The sequence below is a fragment of the Sebastes umbrosus genome, chromosome 19, assembly GCF_015220745.1.
Source record: "Sebastes umbrosus isolate fSebUmb1 chromosome 19, fSebUmb1.pri, whole genome shotgun sequence".
Taxonomy (NCBI): Eukaryota; Metazoa; Chordata; class Actinopteri; order Perciformes; family Sebastidae; genus Sebastes; species Sebastes umbrosus.
In genome coordinates, this window is record NC_051287.1 from 25,889,346 (window position 1) to 25,910,214 (window position 20,869).

The 20,869-nt window shown below is 39.9% G+C and overlaps 1 protein-coding gene across 1 annotated transcript in view; it reads left to right on the forward strand.

The window, feature by feature from the left end:
- Positions 1–3,225: 3,225 nt before the first annotated feature.
- The window catches only part of pik3r1 (phosphoinositide-3-kinase, regulatory subunit 1 (alpha)), a 29,022-nt gene continuing 11,378 nt past the window's right edge, over positions 3,226–20,869 (forward strand). Inside the window, exons 1-7 of the mRNA XM_037752025.1 lie at positions 3,226–3,468; positions 4,911–5,543; positions 18,550–18,642; positions 19,091–19,165; positions 19,492–19,623; positions 20,274–20,475; positions 20,781–20,863. Of these exons, the coding sequence (XP_037607953.1) occupies positions 5,207–5,543; positions 18,550–18,642; positions 19,091–19,165; positions 19,492–19,623; positions 20,274–20,475; positions 20,781–20,863 (922 nt within the window). The 5' untranslated portion in view covers positions 3,226–3,468; positions 4,911–5,206. The remainder of the gene's footprint in view (positions 3,469–4,910; positions 5,544–18,549; positions 18,643–19,090; positions 19,166–19,491; positions 19,624–20,273; positions 20,476–20,780; positions 20,864–20,869) is intronic.

A 20,869-nucleotide genomic window follows, 5' to 3' on the forward strand; every position in this document is an offset into this window, starting at 1 on the left:
TAATCTTGAGACTCTCTGCATGCTTATCCATATGAAAATAGTGCCCACATTATTAATCCTTTGACGTTTATGTATGTTTATACAGTATCATTTAACTTTAGGCTATATTTTAAATACATTTGCATATTATTCTGCATTGTTGACCTATTTCAGACTGTTTTGGAATGCTGTAGCACAGTAGGTGGTCTGAGAGCACGTCACACTAAGTTAAATTACCATGATAAAAGCTGAGGAGGTCTGACAGTATGGTGAACCTCAAGTTCCATTCAATGAAATGTATGTCAACTGAAAGTGCTTATCTGGTAAATTATTCAAGTAACCTACAAACACAGATCAAGAATAGATATTCACACAGAGAATTATTAGGATTTCTACAAGCAACTTAACTGTCAAGCAAAAGTTTGACATTTTGGGAATTTGCTTATTCACTTTCTTGCTAAGAGTTAGATCATAGTCTGTATATCCGAAGTGAAAGTAGTCACCGTGATGTCACCCACTGGTTTGTAAACTCGGGTTTTGAAGCTTCGAGTTATGCATTTTGGCTGTCACCATCTTGGTTTTTGGCCGTTGCTATATGTTGGGTTTTTTTGCAACCAGAAGTGACACGAGAGGTTTGAGCTAAGTACAACCAAATGCTGAATAAAACATTTTTAGGCGAACAAAATGGTTAGAATTAACTTTCATGAACAGTAAACACACTTTGAAAGGGTTAAAGTTGTAAGAAGAAAACATGGATGGTAGCGACCTGTCAATCACAAGTTAGCCCCGCCCTAAAGCATCCCCTGCTTTATGGTCTATGTGACTCTAAATAGGACCATAATTTTCTAAATGAAAATCATGCTGTATTGAAGAAGACTTGAAACTAGTGATTGAGACCATAAACTCATGTTTACAATGTTTACTGAGGGAATAAACCAAGAGAGAAGTAGGCTCATTTTCTCATAGACTTCTATACAATTAAATGAGTCGCCCCCTGCTGGCTGGTAGAAAGAATGCAGGTTGAAGGTACTTCCGCAGCTTCAATTCACCAGAGGTGCCCACTGAGTTAGATGAGAGGATCAATACCACTCTCATCTCTTTCCGCTAAATATGAAGCTACAGTCAGCAGATGGTATGGTTAGCTTAGCTTAGCATAAAGACTGGAAAGAGAAGGAAACAGCTAGCCTTACACACACACATTTCCAGTCTTAATGCTAAGCTAAGCTAACCGGCAACTGGCTGTAGGCCTATATTTAGCGGACAGATATGAAAGTAGTATCGATCTTCTTATGTAAATCTCTGCAACATATTTCCCAAAATGTCAAACTATTCCTTTAAATTCAGTTTTTATTCTGATAAATCAGTAAAACAGCTTCTTGGAAGAGGACTATAATTTTCAATTATGATCAGATGACAAGCCCCCAAAAGGCTAATCTGTAATTCATCAATCAGTAAAATGTGTGAATGTAATTTATGTGGAGAAAAATGTTCTGATTGGAGTGTTAATGACAGTGTGCAGTGTAGTAGAAACTACCTTCAGATTTAGAGTGCAAAATAATCTTAGCATAATTAGTGTTCAATTAGAGAGTAGAACATCACGGATGGATACCGTTTAGGTTGCATTGAAAGCTTCTTAGCTTTGCATGAAATATGCAAAAGCTTTCTGATTAAGAATAGAACATCAATAATTGGTTAAGCTATTTTGATATGTGCTGGATGTGCAGCTCAAAGAATAACAAAGTAATTAATGATAAGAACAAACAGTCATGGAAATGTCATGTTATAAACAACTGATGCAGGTTCAAGACTTCACCAAAACACAGGTGCTAAATTTAGACTTGCACTTGTTATAGAAGATGAAAAACACTTAATGAGTAACTTTCTGTTTGAAGATTAACCAGCTTTATTAAATTCACCAACACAACTGGCTTGTTTGTTCAATATTCTACCAGTCAAACAGAGTTTATGGGATGTTTGGTGTGCTTTTGTTTTATGTCCCACCCTGAAATGTCTGCTAGAAAACATGAACAAAGTCCAATTCAGTAAATGTTCTGTGTGGGAGTGAGCGATCCTACCAGAGGTGTAGTCTGGGTATCTGCAGGGCAGCAGATGGGTCACCAGAGCCTGGCTGTTTAAGCAGGGGGGGTCGAGGTGTGGTGCCGGCAGAGTTGGGGGATTATATAGTCTGGTGGTTCCAATATTAATTTCTATGATCTGCAGCAGTAATATTAATCCTGACTATAATATCCTATCTACTAGACACAGTTTGGTCTGGCATTTAAGGGAGGAAAAATACATCTTCTGTCCATGCAAACACATAAGTGGAGTAATGATAGAAGGAAATGCAGTTAACGGTAATGTGAGGTCATTGTGGTTGATGAAAATAAAACAATGTTAAAAAAGATGTCAAAAGTGCATTTTATTTTAAGTTTTAAGTTTCCCAACTGGCCACAGCAGCGGTTTGAATTTCAACACCACATATTCTCCTGTTTTCTAAACTCCTTCCTCTTTTCTCAGTGTTGATGGCCACTGATGAACACTCAGAGGTGCCTACCCGTACAAAGCTGCTTACAGCCTCTTTTAGCACAGCCGGGACAGTAGGGTTTATACTTGATAGGGGATTTCTGTCAGCAGCCAGCCCTCTTTCCCAACCATAATTAGGCCACCCACATTCACAGTCATGCGCCTCAGATGGTGACTCTGTACGATGTTGGGACCTTCCACACTGAGAACATGTAATGATTTATAAAAAGAAACCAAAAGTGTAAACTATGGGCTGAATAAATAACATGGTTACGTGCTGTCCTGGCTGTTACAGAAAACTCATTTTTATTTTTCATTTCCTGCTGTGTTTTGTTATGGATATTATGTTATTTAATACACCAGTGATAGTATTACATGAGAAAACAGAGACATGAGGAGCAGGCTATACTCTATTCTATAACAGTGTTTGTTTTTCAGATATCCTCTGAAGTGCTTCTCATCGTGTAAAATGATATCTTTACATTGCTTTGTTACTTTGAAACCAGTATGAGATCAGATGCTGTGTTTTTAAAGACTTTGGTTAACATTGCGTGCAGAAAGTTATGTAATTTCCATCTATAGGTGTTTCTCATGTAGCGTGCGGGAGTACATGGGAAGGGGGAATATCAGCTCCGATCGAGAACATGATTGGTCAGATTGAGTGACGTTTATGATTGACAGAGACACGGGCCAATGAGCTGCCGAGCCTCGTCTTGCCCCTTGTTGGCCGTAGAGGCGCCGTGCTCGGGAGCATTTGGTCCGGGACCGGAGAAGCGTGCCGTTATGTCGGCTTGTAACAGTTTGTACTGCTCGTTAAACCGGATTTAAACGCTGCTGGAGCGTTTGTGTTTTTAACCGTGCTGGTAGAGGATGTGTTTAGGGTTGCGTGTTGTTGATAATAACCCGTAACTGTGAAGTGTAACGCAGTGGAAGAAGACGACTCTGTGGATCCGTGCAGAAGACTCGGTATGTAGCTGCTCGCTATAATGTTACTAGTGTGCTACTTTAATACGCTAATGTGCTGCTGGTCATGTCGCTACATGTTCCTGGAGGTTGGTACGTTACACTGAAGTTACTTTCTAGCTTTGCCATAACTTACATAACGTTATTTATTTATTTATTTAAGTTATTTAACTATGTTCTAAAACTAAGCACTTCACGGAGGGTTGTTTTCTTCCCATCACTAAAGGAAACACACAATGTCAACATCTAGTAAACTCTGACTACTTCCAGTAGATCTATTCAACGCTAGCCCATAATGTTAGCTAGTGAGCTAACTGAGCTAGCTGTTCAGCAGCCTGCTGGCACACATCTTCTCACTAACCTCACTGACTCCTCTAAAACTAACAGAACAATACAATATAACAATGCTTTACAAATCCACACATTTGCCGCCAACGCGTTTTACAAACCTACCAAAGATGTTTCTATTTAGTTCTATAACAATGAACAATGTAAACTGTTTAAACTGATAATGCTGATGTTAGCAGTCCTGTGTTGGCTGAACAGCACTGCCCAGTGTGCCATTAAATAACAGCTCATCACTGATGGAGTCTGCATCAGTTACTTCTTTACTATTACTACAGTCGTTTTGAATCCTGGTCAACTTTTTCACCAAGAGAAATAGTGATGCAATAGGATTAAATGATAATTAATTCATATATGAATGATTTGTTGAGGACTTTATAACTTTAAACACGCACTATCTGCAACCATCTTGGACTCTAACCACTGGCGCACTTTACATTATATACTACTTTATAGACTGCACATATGTACACATTACTTATTATTTTTATTATTTATTTATTGTACATACTACATTTATTTATTGACGGACTGTATACACTATGTTCACCCATTCACTCTATATCTTTTATATCTCTATTATTGTTTTTATATTTTTTCTACACCTTTACCTCTCCTGTGTTTCACTCTGTTTGCTGATGTTGCTGCTTTGACACCTGAATTTCCCTGCGGGGATTAATAAAGGTTAATCTTATCTTATCTTAATAAAGGGGCTTAATGTTACATTTCATTAAACACACTGTAAATGTGTCTTCTTCAAAGAAAATCTGATCTGCCACCAACTCACCATGTAGAGTTGCACGAGTAGAATAAAGTTATAATATAGTTTAAAGTAAGTGCTTAAATACTAAAAACTATTTTTTTTTTTTTAATAAAATGCTGTAAATAGCAGAGTTGAGCCATGTGTTAAGTAGGCTTTGTATTCTCACTATAAATATAAATAGTAAAAATATCCACGATGGCTTTCCTGCAGATCCATTACTGTTTCAAATATTTTATACAGGATCTTATTTTGTAAATTTGAGTACACATTGAGTGTGACTTCTGTTGTAATTGTCTTATGCAATGTGTTGAAAATGGCCTCCACTCTCCTCTTACAGGTCTGGATAGCATTCTCAAGATTGCAGCTGCAGGCCATTTACTGATGGGTACATACTGTGAGGCAACACACCAAGAGAGCTGCAAATCATTCGGTAGAGACAGGAACTGTGAAAGAATGAAGACAAGCTAGATGGTGTTGTGTCCCAAGAACGGCAGAAGGTTTCTTGGAAGTGTACACATACAACTACTTGAACTAGCAAATGTGTACCTGGACTAAGCACACAATCAGAGAAACCTGAAAAGTAACCTTGTGTCAAGGTGTTGTTTTGAAGATTCAACCAGTAAAGTGATCAATATGAGTGCTGAAGGATATCAGTACAGAGCGCTTTATGACTACAAGAAGGAGAGGGAGGAGGACATCAATCTGCATGTGGGGGATATACTGTTGGTGAGCAAAGGAGCTCTGGTGGCTCTTGGGTACAAGGATGGGCTGGAACAGAGGCCAGATGAGATTGGCTGGCTGCCAGGCTTCAATGAAACCACTCAGGAAAAAGGGGACTTCCCTGGGACATATGTCGAGTTTATCGGAAAGAAGAGGATATCTCCCCCCACACCCAAGCCAAGGCCCCTCAGACCCTTACCTGTAGCTCCTGGTGCCTCCAGGGGAGAGACCGACTCGGACTCCGAACAAGGTGAGTTTAACACCACTCTACAGAACTGTATAACAAGTAGGCCTGCCACCATTCATTACTGATTAATCTGACAATTATTTTCTTTATTTTGGTTTATAAAATGTCAGTAAATATAGTGGAAGATGTTAATCGCATGTCATAAAAACAAATATATTTAGTTTACTGTCATAGGCATGTAAGAAAACCAGGAAATAACTTGAACGATAATTTGATTATCACAATTGTAGCAGATACATTTTCCATCAATGTACTAATTAGTTAACAGAACTAAATGCGAGATTGGGAGCATTTGCATTGCCTCCACACGGCTCTCAACATGGCGACGACTGAGCCGTTGGCTTGCGGCTAACGAGCGAATTCAAAAATGAATTAAAATTAAAGATGCAAATGAATCACTAAGTCAGATTTTGTGCAGAATAATTGAATTACTTGACATGTCAGAGACAGGACAGCTGTGTTGCGGGGCTTTGACCAGTAGTGCTATGCAGGTGATGAGGAACCACGGTTTTTTTCCAACATTTCCACCCATCCAAATCTCCAGTAACTACTTTGAAACATAGTAGTACGCTACAACAGTCATGTGTTAATGTCATTGTGGTTATTGTTCATGCACTGTACTGCTGTAAACTAGAGCCATAATGAAATGTTAAAAACTTAGATGTTTTGGATGCAGACATTCAACCTCCTCGTGTAATAGTTTTAGCAAAAGTTTCAAATGTTTGCATATGTGACAAATTCTTCATTGTTCCTCTGGCGCCAGTGAAAACTACAGGATGTGAACTCCATAATGGCATATTTGAGATATAGTGTTGACCTTCATGATATCATGCATTACTTTGATTTGATTTGATTTTCACATTTCAGATTTCAGTTCACCTGTAACATGCACTTTTGAAAGATTTTGACATTAGTGAGAATTTATGTAGCCTGAGGATCAAAATATTACTCGTCAAGGCAATGAAGGATAAAAGAAAGAGACAGCTGTGCCAACAAAACATGACATTTTCATTTTGAAACGGTTGATTAATTGTTCTTATTGCAAGGTCCTTGCACTTGTTTTTTTTACGGAGCTTTCAGTCACATCTTGTGGCCTTCATCAGTGTTTCCGCAGCTGTCATGGAGATTGTTTAGTTTTTGGTCACGTGATAACAGTGTGTGGGGATGTCTCTGGAGTTCGGACTCCCTGTTGATGACTAATTAATAGTTCAATGAAAACATAAACTATTCACAGATTTGGATTCAGGATAATAAAGTGTGAGAAAGATGATGATTTTGCAGAACAGTTGCAGTCTTTGACAACAAGTGTCTCTGCCCTGAGCTGTACAGCTGCACTGGATGTGAACCAAGCTCAGTCCCAGAGGACAATGCTGGCATTTATCCAGCTATAGTACACCACAGCATATCGGGCTAGCCATATGTTACCAGTGGATATCATCTGTGCTTCTCCACAAAGCCACATCTTAAGGGAATATATTTCCCTCATCAGTGTTGACAAAGATGATTAGATCCCTATATACTCTGGTGATTAAGGCAAATTGCTCTGAAAGCCTGGGGGCAACAGTTTGGATAGCTCCATCAAAATTGAAAACAAAATGCCTTCCCACATCCTCAAAGCTTGTTTTAGTTTGTCAGCAAGTTGTCAACATTTTCTTCTCATGATAATGTTACAACTAACTTAACTCACCCTTTGGAGCACAGGACTTTAGCTAACTGCTCCTAAACGTATAATGACATACATATTTACATAAATTAAACAATAATTAGAAGCTGGTTCTTGTTGTTCTTCTGACATATGTAGACGAGCAGTGTAACCCCAGTTTTGTGACCAGTAAAGCAGACACAAAGAGATGAAATTAATCTTTTATTTTACTTTGAGTGAGATGGGAAATTAGTAATAAAAGTGGGGATGCACCGATACCAGTATCAGGTATCGGGTCCGATAATGCGCTCATGTACTCGTAAAACTGTTCCGATACAACCGCACCCGGTAACACTTTACGGCAACGTGACGTTAACCTAGAGGATTAGTTCCTTGCATGCAGGGGTGCTGTGGTTGAAGTGTTCAACAAGCCGCCGAGCTGCAACGATAACCAGATACATGAATAGGTTAAGTCCACCATTTATCGCCAGCTTCAGTGTAAAACAGGCATTCCCCAGTTCACGCGACCCGTCTGGGAGAGTTAGCAACCACGATGTTGCATGCTGTGCATTATCGTGGACACATGCAGCCACTTTAACTTCCATTGCGTCAATTAGTTAGCTGCAAGGTTGTCAGCAGTGTGTCGCCACCAGTGTATTGCAAGCCCAGTGTAACGTCAACGATTGTCTGGTCGTCTGAGAGAGAGAGCAATGTGAGAGTGTGCGATGTGTATGAAGTTAGCAGTAATGGTATACAGTAGCTGTGAACGTAGCAGTGCAGTCTGTGTACAGTTTATTTGTCGGTAAATAAAGGCTATAAATCCTGTTAAAACCTGTGAGGAGACCAAGCCAAGTCCCGCTGATTAAAGTGAAGGGGATTAGCCCTGAGGTTAGCAACAACTCCAGCTCAGGCACACTTAAAGCTGGTTGGACCAGCTATTCTCCTTTAATTTTTAATATTTAAATGGTAATAATTAATATCCCTACTGCAAACTATATCTGTTGGTATCCGGAAAACACAAAGTTGAATGTTAAAATGTCAGCAACAGCATCATGTTTAATTAACATAAGAAAATAATAATAATAATAATAAAAATAATAAAACATGTTTTCAATGTCAATGTTAGAACTGTAATGGTATTAGTAAGTACTCATATTGATACTCTGTATCAGCAAATGTAAGTACTTGTACTCGTACCAGGGCAGGGCGATATGGAGAAAATCACAATATTTTTCACCAAATTCCTCGATATCGATATTACGACGGTATTGTAGGGTTGACTATTGGTGCTTTACGAAATCTTTATACAATGAGAGTTTTGATAAATAATCATCAGTAATGTAGATATAATGACTAAGTGGGTAAAAGCAAATAATAGCACAACTAGAGCAGTCTGGTAAATTCAGAAAATTACATCACTTTACTGTAATGCAGTCTTTAGAACCAGGAAAAGACAACACATGGCATACTACGATATCCAAAATCTAAGATGATATCTAGTCTCATATCACGATATCAATATAATATCAATATATTGCCCAGCCCTAACTCATACTTAGTCTGAAAAAAGTGGTATTGTGCATCCCTAACTAAAAGTGTTTTACATGATATCTCGAAGAAAGAAAAGTATTGCCTTACTGTAGTTATATTTTTTTTAGCAAGTGATGTCAAGTAAGCTGTATTTATTATGTTTCGTTCAAGTTCTGTGAATTTCAAGATGGTTGCATATAAAAATTACCCTTTAAAATCAGTGTTACTGCTCAGGCCACAACTATGAACTGCAATTAAAACTTGCATCTTTTTAAAGACACTGTGGCTTGAACCAATGTACGCTTAAGGCTTTTCTGCTCACCTAAAGAGCAGCTGTAGTTGCCAGGTTTCTAGTTTCTGCCCTTTGTGGTACGATTGTGAAATTCTTTGCTGTGGGTTTGCAGGGTGAGCGAGGAGCTGTATGAAGGGGGCATGTGTTGAATGGCTGTGTTGTGGTTGAGTGGCAGCGCTAAGCCTGGAGCGAGTGTGAATGTAGCACCGGGAGAAGAAAAGTCTCTGTGTCCTGGGCTGTGGGAGACGGGGGGAGACAGGGGGAGAGAAGGGGCCCCGAGGTTGTGGGTAGGGGAGAGGGAGAGAGCCTGTACTTGATAGTGTGCAAAAGGATCAGGACTGGAGCGAAGCTGGGGGCTTGGCACAGAGGCTGATGGTGCAGGGGGCGGCATTGGGAGGGACTCGGGCTCTGCATGCTCAAGAGGGCTTTGAAGAGGGGCTCCGCGGTGGAGGCAGGGCTCTTGTTGCTCCCAGAGTGTTTGTGATTTATTGCCCACCGCCAAGGGATCTCACTCCCTTCCTCCTACTCCTCAGCTTTTTTTTTTTCTTCCGCCTCCCCCTCCTCCTTTTTTTTTTTTTTAATGTTTTGATAGTTCCTACAGTCAGCTCTGGTAGGGGGAAAAGAGGTGGAGAATGGAGGGGCCTCTCCTCTCGGAGCCACAGGGGTTTACATGAGTGCAGCAGATGTGGAGAGGGTGAGGGAGAAAGAGAAGAGGACCGGGCTGGGAAACTATTCCGCCTCATTCCAGCTCTCAGCCTTTTTTTTTAAACATTAAAGTGTTGCTCCTTTTCTGGGCCTCTCAGTTGAGAGAATATACATGTGTTAGGGCCCCGCCAAGAGAAAGGAACTCAGAGATTAAAACTCACAGAACCAAGCCCCTCTAACAGCTCTGTTTGCTTATTTGATTGCATACAGAAGTGCAGAATATTTTTTTTAAAGCTGCCTTTTTAATAGGGGCGGGAAAAAATTTATTCACCTATGTATGGCAATTTAATGTTTTAGTTTTAGTTTTTTGGATTTTGAAATAGATCTTTTTAATTCCAGAATCGATATATTTGCTGCATTTGACTCCGTGCGGAGGTAGAAAGAAGTTACCGCTTTTGTTGTTGTAGTCTGAGTAACGTGACGTCACCAAACAAACCGCAGCCAGCAGCAGCGAGCCGAAACAACAAGGCAGAAAAACGGTGGAGGGTTTGCCTGGATACGACCTGCACCCAGTGTTAATTCCAGCGTGGTAAACACTACACATCCAGTAAAGTATGGAAACACTTTGGGTTTCACACATTGCTGGAAAAGCAGAGTTAGACATCACGGGTAAAGCTAGCATGCTAACTCTGTCACGGACAGGAAACTATATCGTATCGCGGTAACGTGCTGTCGAGCCGGCCGTCACTCTCATCTCCTTGGTCAAATGGGCCAACGCTACAACTGTAGAGCACCCATATACTGACATTTATGTTAAATGCATTCAAACGCCCCCCGATGGAGCTGAGCTCAAAATATCCCAAAAACTCAAGGTGTCATCTTTAAATTTCCTAAATTTGCCCAACAAATAGTCCAAAACCCAAAGAGAATTAGTTACCTATCACATAAGAAAAAGAAATAGCAAGCAAGCCATCGTCTGGCTATGTCACTGTGTATAACTGTCTATCTACCGACAGCCAGTCTTACTGAACATTCCTCCAAATGTTCCAGATAAAGGTGTGAATAACTGGTTGTTACTCTGCATGCTCTCACAAGGTTCAGCTTTACATGCTCAGTCTTGTTAAAGGAAATATTTGATGCCATCAGGCTTCAACTCTGTCTGAGGCTTATCATCATGTTTTTGACTGTAGTACATTTTTAAAGCTCTCTGGTGACTATAGTACATTTCAAAAGCAGATTTTTTTTATGTAAATAAACTTTTTCAGTACAAGTAAATGCAAAATGTGGATTTTACGATCATATATTTGTGCATTAGGCTAACTATATGGAAGATGTGGGTTGAGGTAGTAGTTGGACATTTTGAAAAGGGCTACTGGAAGGAAGAGAGCCGTCTATACAGAGGACACAGTTGCAGGGAGAGTACTCTGCATAGCTGGAGATTGAGATAATGTAGTTCTCCTTCTCTGGGCCTCTTTCGTGCTTAGGCTGACATCTGCTGTATTGAACACTCTTTCTGACATTACTGTCAATTTTTCTCTGCTGAGAATTAACTTCTCTCTTAAATTGGGCATGTTGCAACTCGGTTTCAGATTTGTCTGCATTTCACTTTCTTCTCCACACATATTAACAAATCCACTCAAGTCAGTGACAGGATGAACACAGCAGCACAGAAGTTATTTTTAATAATTAGCTTTTATTTGTTGTGATGTTCCTCTGTGGGGCTAAAGGCAGCTGGGGCCAGGAATGTGTTGGCGCTTCTTTGGTGGAGACAGACTGCATGGTAGACTGATTTGTAGCTTTGTGATGAATCAGTATTGTGCTAAGTGCTGATTGCAGTAACTTGGTGCACAATGCAACTGGACAATAAATGGTCTGCACACTGAATAGGACCCCGGCGATTGCTGTTTTACACTGTCATTGTTATCAATGTACATGCTGCTGGCATGAGGCTAATTTTACTAATTTAGGTTTATTTGACTTTTTGAATTAGTACATCATTAATTACTACCAGGTTTAGAATGTTCAGCTGTGGTGAACAATGTTTGAAATGCTTGAAATTAGTTCGTAATGTTGCCGACATTAGTCGGGGATGAGGAGAGTGGCAGCGAACAATCCACTGCCAGCAAACGTCAGACTGGAGCTGCATTTAAATATATTTTTGGCTTGTCATAGTTTCCAACAGCGGACTGGGTCACAGAGGAGTGGTCATTAAATGACTGTCATCTTGTTTAACTTGTAGAATATGAGCTGTTGCTCGTTTTTTTGTGGTTGTCTCTCAGTGTTAGCGACTTTCCAGAGCTAATATGACAACACAGTCTCATCCTTTTCTTATGATTCTAGGAAAATCGTATGAAAAAAGTGCAGTAAGTGCTTATAACTAGGGCTGCAGCTAATGATTATTTTCATTATTGATCAATTGTTTGTCTACAAAATATCAGAAAACAGTAAAAATGCCCATCAAAATATCCCAAAAACTCAAAGTGTCATCTTTAAATTTCATAAATTTGTCCCACCAATAGTCCAAAACCCAAAGATAATTAGTTATCTATCCCATAAGAAAAAGAAATAGCAATCCTTACATTTAAGACAGGGATGCACCGATACCCAATCAGATATCGTCCGACACTGACTCAAATAGCTGGATCAAATATCTGTGACAACGGGGCTGATCTATTCAATTCAATTCTATGTTTATATACAATATATATTATATACTAAAATTATAATTCCTGCTTAAGTTTTGACAAATTTGTTGCTGCATTAGAAAGGTTTACACCTGACTTGTAATTTCTATTAATTAAAAAGATTTTGGTTGGTGTACGATTTATTATTTTGATAATAAATAACAATTTACTGTAACTTTACTGTTGTTACATTTTGTTTTACAAAGTTAGGAAAGCAATGTTTATGTCAAGCCTGATGTTTCTTTACACATAAAAGAATGATTCTAGTCACTTCCACACAGTGAGGCATACAGTTTATTAATTAAAGACTGGTATCGGATCAATACTCGGCATCGGCAGATACTCAAAGCCCAGGTAACGTTATCGGGACTGAAGAAGTCGGATTGGTGCATCCCTAATTTGAGAAGCTGCATCCAAAGAATATTTTCCATTTCTGCTTGAAATTGGCTTAAACAATAGTTGCAGATTAGTTTTCTGTTGGTTAATGAACAAAAAAAAACACAAAACAAGGTTTAACATGTCCAAATATAGATTTAAACCACCTATTAACGTGGGTTAAAATGCAACTGACCTACGCTAAGCTAGTTTGAGTGAGTATCACTTAGGTTTTCCTGTGTTAAATTGTGTAGAAATAGGATTGTGTCTAGAAGTTATCCCGCAAATTGCAAAATCTGATCTGAAATTTGCAAAAACTCTTGCAGGACTCGCAGCCCGACGACCTTAACTATTTGAGATCAATGCTTAACTTTAACCTCCTCGTGACAGTTTCCCCAACTCGTGGGTTCCCTTCTAGACACGACCAAAAAATAGTGACACATTCTCAACTGCTGTAGTTATACACTTTTTTTTTTTAATATTGCTATTCAGTGATGTGACTGAGAAAAGATAAGTAATGTAATTGAGGGCTCAATGAAATCAAGACTGTATGTGATTTTTTTTCTCTCTCTCTCCAAACTGCGTTAGTGTATAAACCCAGTAAGACTTGTGTGCATGAAAGCGTGCAAAACTGTTTCATTACTTGATTGTATGCAGAGACTGAAGAAGTCTGAATTGGCAAATCTTCTTTAATAGAGTCAGAGCATGTCTGCTAGCAGGATTAAGAGAGAGAGAGAGAGAAAGAGAGAGAGAGAGAGAGAGAGAGAGAGAGAGAGAGAAAAAGAGAGAGAGAGAGAGAGAGAGAGAGGCGGATAGATGTGAAGAAGTGGTGCAATAAAACGAGAGGTGGGATTAGAGAGAAGCCCAACGTCAAGGGGACCAGAAAAGGTATTTGAAATATGTCATGTATTTGACAGGGAGGGAGACGAGCTGGACTAGCTAGTGTTGCTAGGTACTGTGTGTAAGCCTCGTGCTGTGGAGTTGTGGTGTTACATAATGCCTTGAGCAAGATAGATTGTTTCAGTTATTTTCGAATTATTTTCCTAGTTTGGGTCATAATGCTGGTCAGAACTATTAAAAATAGAAGCACTTACTTTACTAAAGAGCCGTCTTGTGTCTCTCAATATGCTTTGACGGCTATTCAGAGGACAAAGAGCAGTTACAGCACACCCTTTCAGTGCAGAACTCACATTGCAGTTACACATCTTTTAAACAAGTATCACTCACTTCTGTCACACCGTTAGAAGTGCAAGATCAAGATGACATCTCCTTCAAATGCTCACACATAAACCACATTTTTCTGGCTTTGTTTAGCAGACTACAGAAATTATTTTACATGTATTGTTCCTATCACAGATGAGTTTTGATTTTAAACATCTTGAATCTCTCACTTCAGATTAACTGATATGCTTATTTGTGCTGATAATGAACCCCACAAAACCTTTCCACACACTCAGCTTGTACATAAAACTGATTGACGCGAGATCTCATTATTGCATCACAGAAACAACTAGATGGTTGCATTTCCTGCAGAAAATGCATGCCAATGCTGACAGCTGAAATTAATTGCAAAGCATTGCTGAAAATACATAAAGTAGTATTTGGGTGGAATAAACTTTTAAAACTATAAGTTGTTAGAAAGAAAGTATTTTGGTTGGATGAACCTTTAAAACTGTATGTCGTTTGACAGAAAGTACTATTAGGGTAGAATTAACTTTTATTTTGAAACATTAAGGGCAGGGGGGGCATTCACACAATTAAAACATAATATAATGTTTCATGATAATTGGCAGAAAAGGGAATATTTTGGGGTGGTTTGACTGGTTCTCTTCGCTAGGCTGTTTGCATCGATCTAACCCTACACATTCAAACAAATATCAGACTTCACAAGGTGACAGCATTTCATTAAAATCAATCTAGTAAAATGACACTATGTCTTCTTCCTGAATGTGATACAGGTCTGTCAGTCTGTACTTACAGATTCAGGCATTGCATGTATGCTCTTGAAGTAGTAATCACTGAGTATGTGTTGGTATGTGGCCTGATGATACTGGTTCACAGTTAATTGCACGTCAGGAAACGGTGGCTATTTGTGTTGTGATTCATTGATGGTCTGCACTTCATAGGGTTAATGGTCCGGCTGTAGCAACAGTCTCCTCATTGGCTGCTGCTTAGCTTGTGCACTGCATCTTCAACCCTGCAGGAGGAGACATTGCCTGCCCTTTTTCTTTTACTTCAGCTCAAAGCTGGAATCATTCATTGACTTATAGTACAAGCATGTTAAAGCATGTTAAATCTCTGCTTTTTGAATGTTGTTGAAGGTCTTAATATAAGCTGCATCCTTTTTTCATAAATGCTACTGTACAGACAAATCCACTTTTAATATGTAATATATTTTATATTATAATGCACTTAATGCTCAGTGTGCGGTCACGTGTGGTGTGGTATACATTCCCCTGGTTATTAGTTTTTACTGGCGTGCCTCAGCTAGACCTTTTTCAGATGAGAAAGAATGGTATAACCTGAAAATGCTGGTTACTTGAGTAGACCCTCTAAATTTATCCAAAGTGTGTGCTATCTTTAGTGCGTTGGTGGTGCCCCACGCCTGTCCTGCCCACAGTCTGCAGTTTGTTCGTTTCAGACATACCGTTTCAGCCGGGGAGATTGCTCCCCCCACACCACAGCAGCAGCACCAGTGGCAGCTGCATCGACTTCCTCAACCTGCGGTTGTCTAACTGACTACTGACTGGCTGAGGCCTTCTGGGATATCATGAGAAGGTCTGCCAAACATGCAGGCTTGTAGAGACACGTCCAAGGGGCCCCTGTCTCCATACTCTCCTTTCCCAAGTTGCCACAAAACTATTGAAAGAGTCTCATAATGTGTGTCGACCCTCAGCTGTTCTAAAAAGAGTAAGACAATGGTAATACACTCTGTCCTCGGAGGTTGTAGCGGCTCAGTTTTAAAGCTAGAGTGAAGATCCTGGCATCATATGAAACTAGAACCATGTCATGCTAGCTTGTCGTGAAGGATAAATTACGCTCCAAAGTTGCGCAAAATTTTGGCGAGGAAAAACTGTCATAGCCGTTTTCAAAGGGGTCCCTTGACCTCTGACCTCCAGATATGTGAATGTAAATGGGTTCTATGGGTACCCACGAGTCTCCCCTTTACAGACATGCCCACTTTATGATAATCACATGCAGTTTGGGGCAAGTCATAGTCAAGTCAGCACACTGACACACTGACAGCTGTTGTTGCCTGTTGGGCTGCAGTTTGCCATGTTATGATTTGAGCATATTTTTTATGCTAAATGCAGTACCTGTGAGGGTTTCTGGACAATATCTGTCATTGTTTTGTGTTGTTTATTGATTTGCAATAACAAATATATACATACATTTGCATAAAGCAGCATATTTGTCCACTCCCATGTTGATAAGAGTATTAAATACTTGACAAATCTCCCTTTAAGGTACATTTTGAACAGATAAAAAATGTTTTTCAGCTACACTTAGGTACTTACAGAAAATATATTTGTCTCATGCACTATTTTGTAAACCGTTATGAAAGGTGTTGTAAAATCAGCTTTACCTTTTTGCTTGTCAATCGTGTTATTTCCAGCATTATTATCAAAGCAAATGTTTCACAATTATTAGTGTGTATATTTGTACGTGTTTCCATGGCTATTGGCTCTGGCCAGTAGGGGCAAGTTCACCGCTTGATCTCATGCCAAGGCATCTTAGAAATCATCACCGATAGCTCCAAACATTTCTGCCATATCTTGTCTGCTACATGATACAATTCACATCGTTGACAGTACCAAGAAGCAACTCTATCTCCAGCCTGACCCGTGTCATTCAGAGGCCAGCCACAGATATAGTAAATAAATAAACAAAAAACTCTTTTTGTTATAAGGGTTATCACTAAGCTAGAGACATGCAAGGCAGGAGACTTTAATTCTATCGTTGAGTATGTTGCTCTTTAGTCCCAATAGACGTGTTTAAAAGTGTTAACAAAATGCCATTTAAAACCTCTTATAAAGACTTTAGTTTGTCAGAAATGTGTCTTAATAAAACTAGCCTCTGGATATCGCAGTCGGACAATTTTCATAGGACGTCGGTTGAGTGTGTGTGTGTGTGTGTGTGTGTTGGGGGTTTAAATTTAACTTCAGGTTGTGCGTTGAGTTACTCAGAAAAAGGTTGGCTGTAGAATGGCAGCCGTGTTAGATATCTTGTCTGGGAGAAAGGTTACACTTCCAAGGTGTGCGATGGCAGCACTGCATGTCTTGATCTCTATTTAGGGAAACTGTGGTGTTCCATCTCAGAGTTCATTGCTTCTGAGAAAACCCCCCTCCCGCTTTGCAGTTCCAATAATGTCTTCCAGATGACCAGTCGTCCTACATGGAGTTTTGTGTGTGCTGTGGTTAGAAGGACTTTGGTAATCCAGTTTCTTCACACGCAACATGCCAGCCTGTGTGCTGCGCTGGCCAAAGAGGATGTGGATTTGGATGAAGTGGTTCATTATTTGCTTGATTGAACGCTCTGTGGTGGAAGTGGGTAGTTCCTTGGTAATGACTTGCATGTATGCATCAATGAGACCGGTAGATTCAAAAATCGTAATAATTTTTAAGGCAGAAAGAAAGAAAAATATGGTTACTAGAAAGGGTTCCATTCATAGTTTCTGAGCATTTTGAAACTGCAGACTCGGTGTTGGAACAGTAAGGCCTTTCAGAAAAGTGCCCTTTCAAAATACACATTTGCAAATCCAAATAAAATCCTTGCCAACCCCTTCATCCTTTCATGTCCACACCTGGGTGCAAAGTTCTGAAGGAAAAATTAGGAAAAAACTCTGACCCGACCTTCCTCATATCACAGGGTATTTGCTTAGTTCCACCAAACCCTAACTTGAGTGCTCAGCACCTCCTGTTCTTGAATCAGTCTGTTGTAAATACTCACCTTTTACTTTTGAAGGCAGTCCTTTGGTCTCGTGCCTGCTTCCTTTTTGAAGTTTTGAGTAGCTTGTAAGTCATGCATCTAATCAACCTATGCTGGTTCAGATGAATTGCATTCCTCACCACATTTAATGTCACATTCATCACAACTTCTGATGACTAGCAGACTATTAAATGTGTGTATGGGCCACATCTACTTTCTATTTTTTTATGCTTCGGTTCTGTTCCCTGATATGACATAGAACTTACCTGAACTGTGTCCAAAATAAACCCAGTCACATTTTAGGTATGCCAAACTGGCACAGAGAGCAAAGACAAACAACACCCTCTTTTCAGCAGCGCCTTCACCTTATCTTGCACATCAGCCCATTACGTAACAGAGCTCTGTGGCGATCACATCAAGAAAGGTACTTAGCCATTGACCCTGCCTTTAAGTCATTTTTTCAAGTAAAAATACCAAATGTTGCATAGTTTCAGCTTCTCAACTGTATACAATACTTGTTGCTTTTCTTTATCTCATGTGATAATGAACTAGTATCTTTAGGTTTTGGAGGGATGAGATTTGCATTTTTCACTACTTTGGGACATTTTATAGAAGAAAAGATGAATTGATATGTCTAGAAAATAATCTGAAGATAAAGCCCTACTGCTTGTAACTACTTTGTACAATGAAATCTGTTAATACGTGGTGTAGGCTGGGATCACACTTAGCTGTTAAATGCACTACTCTCCAATGCAAGGTCATTTATTTCAGACGACTGCATTGTTTACATATGAACATATCCATCATGTGTCAGAAGAAAGCGTCAGAAGAAAGCGTCACAAGACAAAGCATTGACACAGTTCACAATCCTTTTAAAAATCACCTTGATTGATCTGTTGTTGTCTCCTACAGGCTTCTGTCTGCTGGACTTGACGGAGCAGTTTTCCCTTCCAGAAACCAGTCCACCCATGCTGGCCAGACTGCTGGAAGCTATTGAGAGGAAAGGTAAACTTGACCAAGGAAATAGTCACTCACCTTAACATGCAAATACACTTTGAGTTTTCAATTTACCTGTTAACACTGACTGTCTTTTTTAACAACATTTGACTGTGCATATGTGACCTGTTACTAGTGCCGGGACAAAACACCTTTCTCCTGATTCCATACTATCACGATACTTGGGTGTCGATTCGATGTGTATTGCGATTCCACATGTATTGTGATTTGATATCACGATTTAGTTAACTTTTTTAACACTAGACCATGGGAAAAAGTTGAATCATACACTTCTAGGGACTTTTACTTTGTAAAATATCTAAATTAATACAGTAAAAATGTTTGATTTTCAGCATGTACTGTATGTAGTCAGAACAATAAAAGCAGTAACTTCCTTCTAACCTCCTTAGTTTTCTCAGTCAAATGTAATGATTTGTGTTTCGCTGATTATTTGCAGGTCTGGATAACCCCACTTTATACCGAACATTTACTGCTGGTGGTGGACTTGAAGTCAGACAGTATTTTGAATGTGGTAAGTAGCTTATTTATCAGTATATGTGAGGCCAGTATGTTTCAAATAGTTGAATGAAGGAGACAAATAGGAAAAAGAGGAAGTCTCAAATAGAAAAAAAAAAAAAAAAGACTGACGTAAGTGGTGATGGTGAACCGAAATACCGAAATACATGTGTGCATAGACAGTGTGTGAGAACATGGTACCATGGTTTCCGAAGGCGTTATTGCATACATGGTTGTGTCTACGTTTACATGAAACAGTTTTGCAGACTGCACATGAGCCTGTAATTAAATATTTCACTGTGCACAAAGGTGTTTTTAAGCGTGTGTCGTCTTGTACTTCAGATCCTCCGTCACCAGACCTGGATCAGGTTGAACTTCCCGTCCTGTGTGATGGTCTGCGCAGATACCTGCAGGATCTTCCCCAGCCCGTCATCCCCACTGCTATACATGCTCAGATGGTCCACACTGCCAAAGGTGAGAGCAGATGACCTTAGCACAGATGCATTATCATTTCTTTACTGTACAGTAAAAGAGAAGAGCTGTACATAATGTACCCTCTGCTACTGAACATTCAGTACTCTGAGCACAAAACCACAAGACCTCGTCAGTACCCTTTGTCCCTCAAAGGAGACTTTTATATTTTGACTTTATGTGCTTTGTTTTAAACCATAGAGTATAAAACCAGAGTAAACCAAAAATGTACCATAAAGTATATAATTAGTGTATTTTGTCACTCACTTTCTCTTAACTTACTTTCTGTCTGTCTTGCTTTCTGTTGCAAACACAGGCAAACTTCTCATACCACACACTGTTCTGTAGCGCTGCATTCTCTTGCTGTCACATGGCCAGAAACAGGATATCTGTGGTTAATAGGAACTAAAACAAGCCTGAAAGTTTATCTCTAGCATCTGAAAGCAGCCAATCACCTGCCAGTGTACCTTACGCTCATTGTCAAGCACACAATCTCTGCGGTTTCATAACCTAACTGCACATGACGTGCTTTTTTCCATCTCCTCATTGTTTAAAGAAACATCTTTCATTTTATGCTCCTACTCGACTCAGGCAGGATCAGCTTTTCACATCAGTCTTACTGACCTCTCGGCCGTTTTCATCTGTTTCAACAGAGGCAGTGAATCCTGAGGATAGTGCCCAGCTGCTACGTCGCATCGCCAGCAACCCTAGCCTGCCTCCCCAGTACTGGCTAACCCTCCACTGTCTTCTAAGGCATTTCTCTAGAGTGTGCCAAAACAGCTCCAAGAACCTGCTCAGTGCCAGGGCCCTGGGCGAGATCTTCAGCCCTGTGCTTTTCAGACAACAGGCCACCAGGTGGGTGTCAGAGCAGCTGGATCGTGTCAAAGATAGACAGACTAGTGTGCAGGCTCAGTCATGCAACACTGAGACTCACATTCAGGCTCACACATCTACACGCTGTCAGAGTGCAGTCTGTCAGGCACTCATGGGTTTTAGCTGCACACGATTATATAGGTTGGAGCTTTAGTACTTACCAGCTGTGCTGCGCAATTAAAGTAGCTAAGCCTGAATTACCATCAGATTAAAGAGCTGCAGAGACGGTCACCTGGCCTGTAAAACAAACTTCATCTAACTTGTTTTTTTTTTTTAACCCCCTGCAGCTGTGAACCCAGCTTGGATGCTCACATCAAGATCATTGAGGTTCTGGTGACCAGTGAATGGAGTGAAAGTCAAGCAGCTCCAGGTACTT